Here is a 13586-nt window from a genome sequence, read left to right as displayed (position 1 = left end):
AACATGATGACTATAGTTAACACTGCTGTATGGTATATTTGAAAGTTGCCAAGAGAGTAAATTATAAAAGTTCTCATCACAAGGGAAAAAACATATTTTTTCTTTTTTTTTCTTATATCTATATGAGACAATGAATATTAACTAAACTTAGTGTGGTAATCATTTTGCAATATATCAGTCAAGTCATTATGATCTACACCTTAAATCTATGCAATTCCATGTCAATTATATCTCAATAAAACTGAAAGAAAAAAATATTCCATGAGCCCTTAGACAGTAGAGCTGGCTTACGAGTGTAGGCAGAAAAGGTAACCCCATTACTACCATATGTGTTTATTCCTATCAGATTGAATTGCTGGCCCTTCCAAAATGGAAGGGGTCCAGTGTGATCAATTTGCCACCAAGCAGTTAGTTGGTTACCTTCAGAAATGGTGCTATATCAGAGACACTGGACTTGGTTGCTAACATGTTGGACATTCAGAGGCAGCAGCAGCTAGATCAGCCTTGGCAAGTGGGAGCCCATGCTATTGGGCTTATGCATAGCCTCCATCTGTGCTACTGGAGCCACTTCTTTCATGTGCCCATCATGCCAGCACTAAGGTGGCTAATAAAAGAGGCTAGCTGACAGCATCTGGCCATGTCATCTTGTCTATCTGGTTCTTTAGCACCTCTACTATGTAGACGCTCTCTGGTAGGTACACTGTGACCACTCCCATATGTTCATCCACATTTGCCTCTGGTATTTACCACGGCCTGTTTATCCGTATATATTCTAACAGTGGGCTGCTTCTCTATTCACACAAAGTAGATGACCTCTGAAAGGATTTGCCTTACCACCACCTCTGAAGACCTCACCTAGGTGAGGCTGTAGTGCAGCTGCTGTCCATTTTTAGCCTGCACCCAACATACCAACCGGCTCATTTATATACCAAACTTGGACTTTTCCCTGCTCTATTAGCCAGTTATAATAGAGCCTCCGTATAGCCATATGTGTGAGCTAAGAGAAAGGTGCACATCCAATAGCAGTACAAAACTTGGAATCCAGGCTCTTGCGTTTGCAGCTGGCACACCTACCGTGTCGCCACTCATGCTCTGTCCCAGTGTAGTGCTTCCATCTGATGATGACTTGTTGCTGGGCCTGCCTGACCTTATGACTTGGTGGATTAGAAAGAACTCAGTTCATCATGGGCAGTTCCAAGCACATGGTCCCTTGGTGATTCCATGGACAGCTGCTCTGTCTCTACCAGGACACAACAGTACGCCAGGAGTTGTTTGTTAATGGATGTATAATTCTCCTCTGCATATAGCATGGACTTGCACCTGGCCTCTCCTGACCCCTTGCTGTGAGATAGCCTTTGGCTGCAATGCATCGCCTTACTTTAATGCTGTTGCTATATTGTATCCTTTTCCTGCAATAAACTATTGTTTGTACACATTGTCATTCTGGGTCCTGTGAGTCTTCTAGCAATTAAATACCGCTTAATCGTCACTGTTAATGCAAAAACCTAGAAGGCTGAATACCCAGAACAGATTAATTAGCTGACTATTTACTGATAAACTATCAAATGTTACTGAGGTTTTTCAACAAAACTACCACCTTAATTACTATATCATCCAATTTTAAATATTTCTCTTACAATTGATTTGGTCAGCCAGTAGCTTTTTAAAAACTTTTTTATTGTAAAATAAAACACAGATATAGAAATCCATGCAAAACAGATGTGAAAAACAGAGCTTACTGAATTATAAGATAAACCCTTGTAACCACCACTCCAGTCAAGAAATAAAACTCTGCTAGGGATCTCAGGAGCTCCTCTATGTGCCCCTTCCTAATCGCCACCTTTATCTTCCCCTTAAAGCAGCCACTGTCCTTTTATAGTAACCACTTCTTTGCATTTCTTTATAGGTTTATCAGCCAAGTGTGTATCCCAGCTGCCAGTTTAGTCTTGCCTACTTTTTAAAATTTCATGTGTCTTCTAAGTTTCTCTTAATTTATATCTTCCCCCCTCCATCCCTTTCCTATCCAATAAAGAACTTGTATATTTGATCTATAGTTTCCCTCCACCTGGTTTTGCTGACTGTATACTCACGGTGTAGTTCAATATGTTCCTCTGTCTTCTGTATACCTTGCAAATTAGCAGCCGGATACAGAAACTTGATCAGATTCAAGTCTGAGGTCTTAGCAAGATTGTTAGTGGTGTTTTCTTCTTCCATGCACCCATACCTAGTTTTCTCCCCTTTTGTGACATTAGCAGCTGTGGAAGCACAATGTTACCAATCCTTACATTAATATTGTCTTAGTCATTTTTGTTGTCTAAAGCTAATTCTCTCACACATTAATTAGGAAAGACCCATGATAAAACTGAGTTATTGCATATTGATAACAATTTGTGTTTATGCCTCAACGTCCAAAGGATTTTTTGTCTTTTTCTTTAAAGTGCATATAATTTTACTAGATACATCTTGGTAAGGGTCATACTGGGTTTAAATTTTCAAGTACAGAGTGTGTTCTTCAACATGTGGTTTTGATTTTTTTTTAATTTCAAGAAAGTTTTCTTGAATTATAGTTTTTAGGATTTGTTCTGTTCTCTTGCTCTGATTTACTTCTTCAGGGACTCCTATTATCTCTATGCTGCATGATCTTCCTATCTTCAATAATTGTCAATTTTGCTTGAATTCCTTCTCTTTTTCTCTTTTTTTATTCTTAAAATTTTCCTCCTTTTTACCTTCTATTTCTCTAAGATATTATCTACTGTGTTTATCCATTCTTGTGTTCCTTCTAGTTCAGTTTTCATTTCTAAAGATTTCCTTTTGTTCCTAATTGTTTCCTGAATTCTGTCACATTATTTCTGAACTCTTTAATGTGTATATCATTTTCTTAATATCTTTCAGTTTGTATTCAAAAAGAAGGTCACATTTCTGTAAGAGACTTTAGGGATGCTATTCTGCTCCTCATCCTCTTTTTTCTTACGATAACTTTGAATGGGCTTTGACCTCAATGATTTTCTACTGCTCATTTTTGGTTTTCCTGAATTTTAAAAGAAACTGTGGCTCACAGAACTTCCCTCTTATTTTGTTTCCATATAGTGTTCCAAAATTTGGCACTTCTTTCTGAGATTTCTTCCTTTTCAATTTTCTTTTTACTCCTTTGCTTTTATCTGACCCTTCTCTTTCAAATTTTGTCTCTTTTGTCCCTATCCTGCTCAATATTGATTCCACTCCTAACAGCATCTCCACAGTGTGGGGCACTGCCCAAAAGTGAGCTATGGAAGGTAGTTTCAAGAGTTCACAGGGGCTACATTGCTCCAGCTCCTTCAGACCTCACCTGGGAACCTTCACACTCACCTACTAATGAATGGCCATAACCCCTCCCAGTTTCAGCTGCTGTTCTCAAACTGGACCACTCCACTTCAAGTATCTGTTGACTATTTTGCAGTTTCTTGTTTTGGGGTCCTTTAGATGCTCCATTGTTTTCTCTGCTTTTCTCCTGCATGGATGCTGATACCTTCTAGGTGTTGCGGCTATGGATGGTTTTTCCCCATCTGCTTTTATGCTGGGGTTTATAGGAATAACTCTCACCTAGTTTTGTGCAAATGTTGTTCATGGGTTTCCAGTTTTGCTATCCAGCTGCTCTTGCTTTTGGATCATCCTATTCTCTTTATTTCCTCCTACCTTTCTGACCACTTCTCATTCTCCTTTGTGAGCACCACCTCCACGCCCATGCTATAAGTCATGGTTGTTCTCCAGTATTTTGTCTTAAGCTCCCTGTCTTGTCTCACTCTACACACTCTTCTCAGGAATATTCCCTGCTCCACTCTTGTCTCCGCTCAGCAGTAGCTTTTGAAGTCAATACAAATAAAAATTGAATAGAACATACTTTAAATACACAAAATGTAGATTTTAGGGGATTGTTTAAGACACTGAGGATGATATTAGGCTCATAGCATTTTATTATTATGATAAAGTTTCAGAAGTATTGTGGATATGGTATTTTCAGTTCGGTTTCACCCTGTAATCATCAGAATTCATGCTCATGAGGAAACTAGATATTTTTACTTAGGGAGAAGTACCTCTGTGACCCTACTAAAGGAAAAATATAGGACTCCTCTTAAGCAGAGAGAAACTAATTTATGCCAATTTTTTTCTACTGAATAGACAAAAGAGTATGGCTGATTCTGAAATACATGAACTAAGACATTTTATAGGGAACAGTATTTACTCTGTACCTTAATGCAATAAATAATGGAAAAATACAATGGTTAGTTGTTAGTTGGCTTATTGTATAAACATGGTAAATTATGTTACTGGATTTTTCCTAGAATCTCAATCAATGCTTGCCAAATAATTTTAAGATTATATCCAAAAAATTTAATTTGTATGATTTATTTATTTCTATTTTCTAAATAATGGGAAGATAACCTCTGAATAAAACTTCCACATTGCTAATCTCTGTAAATAATATAGCCATGATTAGGATCCATTAGTCAAGAAAATTTTTAAATAATTCTAAAAACACCCCTTGATTCCTTATCTGGGAAAAGAAACTCAGCAGGACTTTTACCTCTCCAGGGGTAACAGGCAGCCTCTTAAATTAAGGGACTGTGTTTATTTAACATGGAAGAATTACTAAGAAAGAATCTGGAATATCACAGTGCAAAAATTTTCCCAAAACTTTCCAAGTATTTTTATATTGATGTTGGGGATTGGTTTAATTAGGTAAAATGATTAACTCCTAGAACAAATAATGTTATTTGGGTTAGCAGAGACGAATCTAATTGTTGATACTGTTATAATTTTCTTTTAAGGGTTTATAGGTGTCTAGTAAAATGAGCAAAGCCCAGGGGACACAGAAAGAAGAGCCTCTTTTATTCTCCCTTAACCACCTTACCCCTCTCCAGCTCATCAAATAGTTAACTAATGTCAGTCTTCATTTTTTTTCCTACTTCCCTTCCTTCCTAATCAAGTATCATATAAAAACCATTGTGGTTATTGTATTCATGCACTACTTGTATACTTACAGAGGCTGAGATGTTAAATGATAATACAGAGGTCAGGGTCATGGGAGGCAAATTCAAAAGAGATGATTAAAAAAAATAAAAGCACAATTTACAAAGATATGGGCAGGATTAATGGAAACCAATAGGAGATGGTGAAGCATCCTTGGGCTAACAAGAGTGGGAAGTCATTAACACCACTTAGGCCTAAAAGGAGACAGGAGAGGAAACAGTTCCTAGAACAGAGTGCTGCCAGCACCTGGAAAGAGTGCTGTAGCTGATGGAATGAGAAGTTGACCAAACCTAAGGAATGAAGCCACTTCCAAACCACAACCAGTAGGAAGATGACAGGGAATAAATTCTCTAATTACGCTCTTCCAGCCGTGTGACCTCCTATTGGCTGAAACAAACCCAAAGCCAAAAGAGCCTGGTTAACGACCACAGAGGACAGCTTCCAGGGGCACAGATAAGGGTGAAGGGTAGAGAATGAATCCAGCAAAGATAATATGGCCATTTTGTATGTCAATCAATGGTACTAATTTTTATCGAAATTAAGTGAAAACTTTTGGCAATAGAAGAATATACTACATGACAAAAGAGTACCTGGAAGATAATAAATATTTGTAAAGTTTGCTGAATATATAAAACTTAGACTGGACTGTAAGCACTATACGAAAGTTAGGTGACTAATATCAAGTCTAGAACTGATTCTTAAATTCCTAGCAATTAAGGCAATATCTACTATAGTAGGCTCTTGGTGAAGGTTTATTAATTAAATAGTTGGATGAATACATGGATGCATGGATGGACAGATGGATGTATAGATGACTCACAAAATTTTACTGACATGAAGAATCCTGAATGTAATCTAGCCCAGCCCCTTCATTTTGCAGATGAAGAAATGGAGTTTCAAAGTGGTTAAAAATTCAATAATACAGAATTAGAACCCAAATCTCATGACTCTAGGCTCTTCTAACTATAATATGCTGTCAATTACCGATGACCAAAAAAGAAAGAGCAAAAATCACCTCACAAAGCATGACCCATGATCCATGACACGATTGTCATACTAGCCATACTACTGAACCAATTCTGAGGAGCCGCTTGTCTCTGTGCAACCTAAGTGGGCAATTAACTTGCATCCACAGAAAGTATTTGAGAATATAGGTTCCCAGAGCTAATGACACTTAAAATTTTTCATTACTCAATCCAAAAATATATACACACACATTAATATCATTATTCAACCAAATCTTCATCTTATTTTTTATGAAAACACAATAAGCTTAACCAATGCCAAAGTTAAAAGTAAATTTCTTTATCATTCCCCCAAATATATTAACCATTTTCCATTTTGGAGACCTTTAAAGCTCTGATTGATGAAACACAAAGTATTAATTTCTCACTTCTAATCAACATTAATGTTTTTAGTTCCTTACATGAAAAACCCTGCCTTAAAAAAAAAAAAATTGACACCTTTCTTAATGATACTAGGCTTAGTTAAGCCTGGCAATCTTCCACATGTGCTACGATGATGATTTTATTCTATCACGATGTTTACTGTCTATATTTTATTCTTGTTTATTTAAACATTCAAAAATTTGGATGCCAACATTGTTTAGCACCATTACTTTTTTCCCTTCATTTCAGTGACGTAGATGCAAGGCACAAAACTCACTTTCATGACTTTAAACATATTATCTGTACAAAATATTTAAAAGCTTCTTTTTGAAGCCAGAAGCTATGTTAAAAATATCACTGGATTTATTTTTTAACAGATAATTTCAGAAAGATCAAATTACTTTTCCAAGGTCACACAACTTGTTTGTGGCTGAGATAGGACTAGAAATTAGATGTTTCCATTTCCTTAAAATTATGCTCATATCTAGCACATGAATGTGTTTTGGAGGATAAGCATTTTTCAAACCTTGGAATCCACATTTAAGTAAAATCCCGCTTAACGCGATCTTTGGAGCCCAAAAATTTCAATCCAGTGAAACGCAGAATCCCATTGTTGCAGCTAAGGAGTTTAGGGAGTTGGCTGCAGGATCCAAATCCTTCTCAGGTTCGGGTGTGGGTCGCCACCACATAGTGGCGCTTGTTCTCTCCGGCCTAAGTAGGAGGGTGCAATTTGGGGTTCTGAGGCTTGGCTCCAGGACAGCCGACTCTCCAGTCAGCGCCCATTTGGTCGGCCTGGTCTGGGGCTATACCAGGGCTATGGGGACCCACTGTCCACCTCCTGCGTCTCAGGACCTGCAGCCTATTTTTTCCCCACTTATCCTGGTTCGCTTCGCACAGGCCAAGAACTCTATTCCCCCGCTCCCCAACCCATCCCCCCATCACACACACACCTTTAAGAAGCCGGGAGGAGGGCGGCTGCTGGGTGGAAGACAGAAGCCAATCCCCTTACGTCCAATTTTGCTGTGTTGCAGGCTTTTTTTAAAAATATCAACATTAGCTGTGATCACCAACTCGATAAATATGAGTCAGCAATATGCCTGCACAACGACCTGTAAAGCGTACGCGTAATTAAAGGGCTTTCTGAATCAACTACCGTAGAGTGGAAGCTTTCAGACTCAAACGCCTAAATAACACTTCCACCTGCCCTGGAAGGATACTGTTTTCTGTTCTTGACTACAAACTGGCTAAGGAAAGAGAAACGGGGTGTCAGACCTGAATTACAGCCCACCGGAAGAGTCCTAGCAGGCCTCAGAATCCAGCCACCCTCCTCCTAGAAGAAGGACTTTGGAAGGGGAGTGAGGCGGCCGCGACAGGTGTGGCTGAGTCAACACTCCGCGGCGAGCGTGTGCGTGCGCACGCGCGTAGTTCCGCGCCGGGAGACGAGATGGGCCGCATTCTGTGCGCGCCGAGCGGCGCGGGGCGGGAAGGACCGGCGGGTCGCCTCCGCCGCTGCTTGGGCGCCGCCGTCGGGAAACGGCTGGGCCTGATGACGGCGCGGCCCGCCGCCAGGGGGCGAACACCCCACGACGCGCGGGCTCGGAAGGGTCCGAGGGACGGGAAGGCGGTGGCGCTGCCGTTACCTCCAGGTAGTACAAGTCCACGGTAGTGATCTGTGAGTCGAGGAAATCCTCATAGGTGTTGAACTGAGTGACTAAGTTGTCCACAGCCGTCGACCCCTCTTCCTGATCCATTGCAGTTGCCTTGGCCGAAGCGTCCCTAGCGACAGGAGGCACGGGGGCAGGGGCAGGAGGTTCCACCCGCCTGGTTCCTTCCAATCAGTTGGAACCGGTGCGGAGCTTTGGACCTTAATCCCGCCCCATGTTTCGTGACTGAGTTTCAGGCTTCCGCCTAACGGCTGGTGGCACTGTCTCAAGTTACCCGCTCCAAGTTCAGGTCTGACGCAGTCAACTGACTCAGACTTCGGTGAAACGCGGAGCCACAGGGGAGATGCAAAAGGCAATCCAAAATTAAAAATTATAAGGCTGCCAGGATATGTAGACAAAATATTATAGATCAGCGCTCCTAATCTCATTCGAAAACAATGTTATGCAGGACAAAAACATCGAGGTTAGTTCTCAGGTAACTGAAGGTCCATTTTTGCAAGGGCAGTATCTCAAAACAGAAGTCCGTGGAAGGTCTTGTGACCAAAATCAACAACAAAATACATTAATGATTTTGTTAAATTAGTTTAAAAATTATAACTTACTGGCAAATTATTGCTAATGTTTAGATATAAGGAAGAATTTATGAATTTCCCAAAGGAAAGAAACTCAGCGAAAGTATCTTTTAAGATCTCTTTTGGCCCCAAGTGCTCGTTTCTTAAACTTTTATTTTTCACTTTTTAAGTTTTAATAAGCACACAATGAAAGACCTTGACTTATTGAAGTTGCCTTTCTAAAAGGTAAAATAGCTGTGGAAACTTACAAAGTAAGGGTTTTTATTAAGGATTTTTCCTTTAGGACAAAGTTTTGCATTTTTAAAACATGGATTTAAAGTAATCCGACTTGACAGCTGGCAAAACTTTTAAGAATCCGTTTGGATTTTAATATTCTACAAATCATCCTTGGGAATTAACACATAGTACAACAGTGAGCCTGTGGTAGTTGCTTTCTGAGTACTTTTTGAATTGATTTTGAAGATTTTCATGGATGTGCAAAAAAAAAATTTAATTAAAATATCTGGTAAGATACTTCACTTTCAGTTAGCTTTCCCAATTTAAAAAGGTTACCTCAAAAATTAGGATGTCATAAATGTACAAATTTTAAGTGATGTAGACACAATAATCTCTAGGATATCACTGAGTCGTTTTTAAATTAATTAATATATTTTGAAATGTTTTAAAAGGCATTTTGGGCGTTATTTTTAAATGCAAATTTAATCATTGAATTCAGGAGAACAGAAAAAGAGAAACCCTGAACACTCATAACACAACAACAACAATAATAATAACAGTAATAGTAACAACATCTATTGAGTGCTCCCTGCATGCCAGGCACTGTTCTAAGTACCAACAATGGATTGCATCCTAAACTAGTATTTGTGCTAAAATTAACAACGACCAACAATTTGACATCATCTAATATCTAAAAAGGTATGAAAATTCAAATAGCCTGAGAATGAGAAGAAATCCATGTGACTTGAGACGTTCTAACTGATAAGGGACGTAGGTCTCAGTATTCTCTACTATCTAGAGAGTTCTATAAGTGCCTCCTGAAAGAGTCATTGTGGGTGACAAACTCGAGGACAGGCTTAGAAAAGTTTCAGCCACTTACTACATACAGAAAATATAAGTATTTGCTTTAGTATGATATTTATTAAGACTTTACCGTATGTCAGCCCTGTTCTAAATATTTTACATGCATTATCTTATTTAATCACGGCAACAAATCCACTAGGAGAGTAGTATTAGCATTATTCACAATATAGAGGCAGAATGAATCCAAATGGATAGGCCAAAGTCTTAAAGATAAAAATAGCATGGGGCTGGGCGGGTGGCATAGCCGTTAAGTGCGTATGTTTGGCTTTGGTGGCCCACGGTCTCCTGGTTTGGATCCTGGGCACACACTGACACACTGCTTGTCAAGCCTTGCTGTGGTGGCGTTCCATATAAAGTAGAGGAAGATGGGCACGGATGTTAGCCGAGGGCCAATCTTCCTCAGCAAAAAGAGGAAGATTGGCAACAGATGTTAGCTCAGGGCTAATCTTCCTCACCAAAAAAAAAAAATAATAATATAGCAGCACAACTTATTACTCCCGATTTCCCACAAAGAGAAAGCAGAGGTAAATAGAGGTTTGAAGAGCCACATGGAATTAATTATGAAGATTGTTTTTTTGTGTATTAGAAAAATATATGTCAAATTGTGAAAGAGAACTTGGATCAGCACAAATACAAGGAGCAAAAGGGATGGCATATTGTGAGATGTGCAGGCAAGAAAGATCAGGTTCTGTGTAGGAAAAAGCTGCACATTGTTTTGATCATTCTGAGGGGCCCAGTAAGGAGAGCAGAGGAAAGGAAGCTGCTGAGAGGAGGAAAACTGGTAGGAAGGTTTTGAATGCTAGGTTGAAGAGTTTACAAAAGGTAGTAATCACGTCCTTGAATAAGAGAGGGATACAATGAAAACAACTTTAAGTGCTGATCACAAACTACTGAAAAACATGTGTCTTACAGTTAAGAGTGCTTATATTTATTACATTTGCTTTGAAGTCCTCCTCCATCAAGATTTCATCACTTTCAAGAAAGAGTAAAGCATCTAGGGAATCTCTGGGTTCGTTAATCTGTAACACTTTGATTACAAAGACCTATATGTTAGTACAAGGTGAGGTCATTGTTTGCCTATCTATTGTTCTATTACAGTTCACTGTGATTGTGCATTTTCAGTGGAAACCTCATTAAATTTACCATTTGGTCAACAGCTCTTTGCTGAAGTAATCTCTAAAAAATATAAATTTAAACAATCATGAAAATGTTTTCAGTCAATGAGTCTAGTAATGCCTTCCAACTCAAAACCCTGAGGGGCATTTTCAACAAATCAGCTTCTCTATCAATATTGAAAGAAAAAAAGAAAATTTAGCCTTGTTCCTCACAGAAAGACTTGAATTATAGTAAGCCTAACTAAATTGTCTTTTTCTTAACTGTCAACTTAAAGTCAAAACCACTTTCAGACCTGTGCCTGAGAAATTACGTGAAAGGATGACTACAAAGAAATTAATGAGCTTCAGCAAGTTCCTATTTCCTATTGCAAAGTCTTTGTTATGCTCAGGAAATACTTTATTTTGGATAACATGCATTCCTACTTAAAGTCCAGGATTTTTGAAGATTGAAACCTGGAATTTAGCACCCAATCTCAGAAATTCCATTCTTTGCAAAAGCACCAGCAAGGATTATGTATATTCACAACAAAACTCCAAAATATAAGAGAGAAGAAACACATGCTATTTAAGAATAGCACAATATATGCCATATTTAGCTTAGTTACTGAGTAAAAAATGGCACAATGTAAAAATAAAGGTCACAAGAATGTAGGCAAAATCTAAGCATAAGTATCTCTTTGAAATAGGCTTCGGTACAGTACTTACCTGGTGGAAGTATATCAAAGAATTTCAAATTAACCTCTACACTTTTCTATTTCCAAATATTCAGCAATATACCGTGATACCTGGGAAAGTGAATAGGAAACATACTTTTGGTATGTTGACATGATAGGAAGGGGAATGCCTTGCTTATTATGTTAATAAGGTGCTAAACACTGAGTAAGAACTTGAGACTCTATTAAAATAGACTTAATACATTACCATATTATAAGAAAGAAAAACAGCAACTAGAAGGATGTGCAACTCTGACATACAACTATCTACTGGGGCTTTGGGGGAAAAAATAAATAAATAAATAAAATTATTAAAAAAAAAAGAAAAACATATGCTCACTCTAATAAGATAAGAAATTTGTGTCTGATGTTGCCCAATTGCTTATTAAGTTTCTGTGGATTGCAGATGAGGACTATTGCTTAATCATCAGTCAAGGAGAGCTTTTTACACTTTGTAGTAATGACACTGAATTTGACACTGAATTTATTTAAGATGTTTCTTGTGATGAGATCACTGGACTTCCACACCATCTTAGTTATTCTAAAGTGCTGGAGTTCTGGTTCCACAGCTTCTCTGTCATGGAGACACAATGTGTTCATGTGTCATAACTCCCGAGTTTACTCCTCCCTTGCCTATATCTGGCAGTGTAAAAGGAAGGATCCAGAAGAGAAAAAGACAAGTATAAGATGAAACTGCTCCTAGGAGTGGGGTTGAGAGGCATCAGCAGCTGATAAAGGTTGAAAACTACTACTGTGCTATGGGATAGATAGTAAGTGTGTTTGCCACAACCATCTCTTTGGAACAGAGGAACACTTGGGCTCTCCGTGGCTCTATAAGGTTTTCCTAACAATTTCGCTGAAAATTCACTCAACCTCCTTGCGTATGTGGAAATCAGTCTCTACCCTAAAACATCACTTCCTCTGAGTGGCCAAACACTCTCAGAAAGCATGACACGTGAATAGATGGCCACCACTATTAACACCGAGCTGCCAGTTTCAAGTGGGTGCTCTGCACTCCCCCGAAATCTTACTAGGAACTAGAGTGAACTCCTTTCAGTTCACTCTTATTTTCTACAATGGCTTTTCCTACTTTCTCTTCTCTCTTTAATCCTATATCCTCCTGTCTCAAAGCAGATACTCTTAACTCCTACTCCCCAAAGGAAGTAAAAGTCATCAGATTGGATATCCTTCAGTCAAATATATAAGCTTACTCATGGGGCTGGCCTGGTGGCACAAGCGGTTAAGTGCTCGTGCTCCGCTGAGGCGGCCCGGGGTTCACTGGTTCGGATCCCGGGTGCGCACCTACGCACTGCTTGGGGAGCCATGCTGTGGTGGCGTCCCATATAAAGTGGAGGAAGATGGACACGGATTAGCCCAGGGCCGGTCTTCCTCAGCAAAAGAAGAGGAGGATTGGCAGATGTTAGCACAGGGCTGATCTTCCTCACACACAAAAAAATAACAATAAATATAAGCTTACTCACATGTCAATCCTTGACTTCCCTTTTGTTTCCAAGGAAGAGATTTACCTTCTCATACCTTCATTCTACACTGGTTCTCTCATTCTGCCTTCTCAAGATTTTTTATTTTGATTATCCCCTCTCTCTTATGTCATTAATTCTTCTGTCTTCTCTTTCTCTCTCACTCCTAGCTCCTTTCTCATTTTAAAAACAAGCAAATAAACCCCAAAACAAACCTCCCTCCACAGCACAGCCACTTCAGCTATGGGCTCTCCCGCCCTTCACAGCAAAGCTTCTTGAAAGAGTTAGCTACAATCACCATCTCCATTTTCTGGTCTTCCACTTTCTGCCCAACACATTCCAATCTAGTTTTACACACTATTCCACTGAAACTATTTATATCCAAGTCAGTTACGACCTCCTTGCCATTAAGGACAACAGACACTTTTTCTGTCCTCATACTACTTGACTCTCAGCAGCATTTGACCCTGTCACCACTCCCTTCTCTTCAAAACTCTCTCTCTTAGCTTCCATCACATTACTTTGCCCTGAGATTAGTTGGTTAGTTGACGGTTGGTTGGTTTTCCATC

At 39.2% G+C, this 13586-nt stretch overlaps 1 protein-coding gene across 4 annotated transcripts in view; it reads right to left on the bottom strand.

The window, feature by feature from the left end:
* The window catches only part of CFAP299 (cilia and flagella associated protein 299), a 560265-nt gene extending 552061 nt beyond the window's left edge, over positions 1–8204 (bottom strand). For all 4 annotated transcript variants that reach the window (XM_058547349.1, XM_058547350.1, XM_058547347.1 and 1 more), the window contains exon 1: positions 8036–8204. In XM_058547349.1, the coding sequence (XP_058403332.1) occupies positions 8036–8146 (111 nt within the window). In that variant the 5' untranslated portion in view covers positions 8147–8204. The remainder of the gene's footprint in view (positions 1–8035) is intronic.
* Between the last annotated feature and the right edge of the window lie 5382 nt (positions 8205–13586).

This window comes from Diceros bicornis, chromosome 8 (assembly GCF_020826845.1).
Source record: "Diceros bicornis minor isolate mBicDic1 chromosome 8, mDicBic1.mat.cur, whole genome shotgun sequence".
Lineage (NCBI taxonomy): Eukaryota > Metazoa > Chordata > Mammalia > Perissodactyla > Rhinocerotidae > Diceros > Diceros bicornis.
This window is presented reverse-complemented; position numbering and strand designations above follow the sequence as displayed.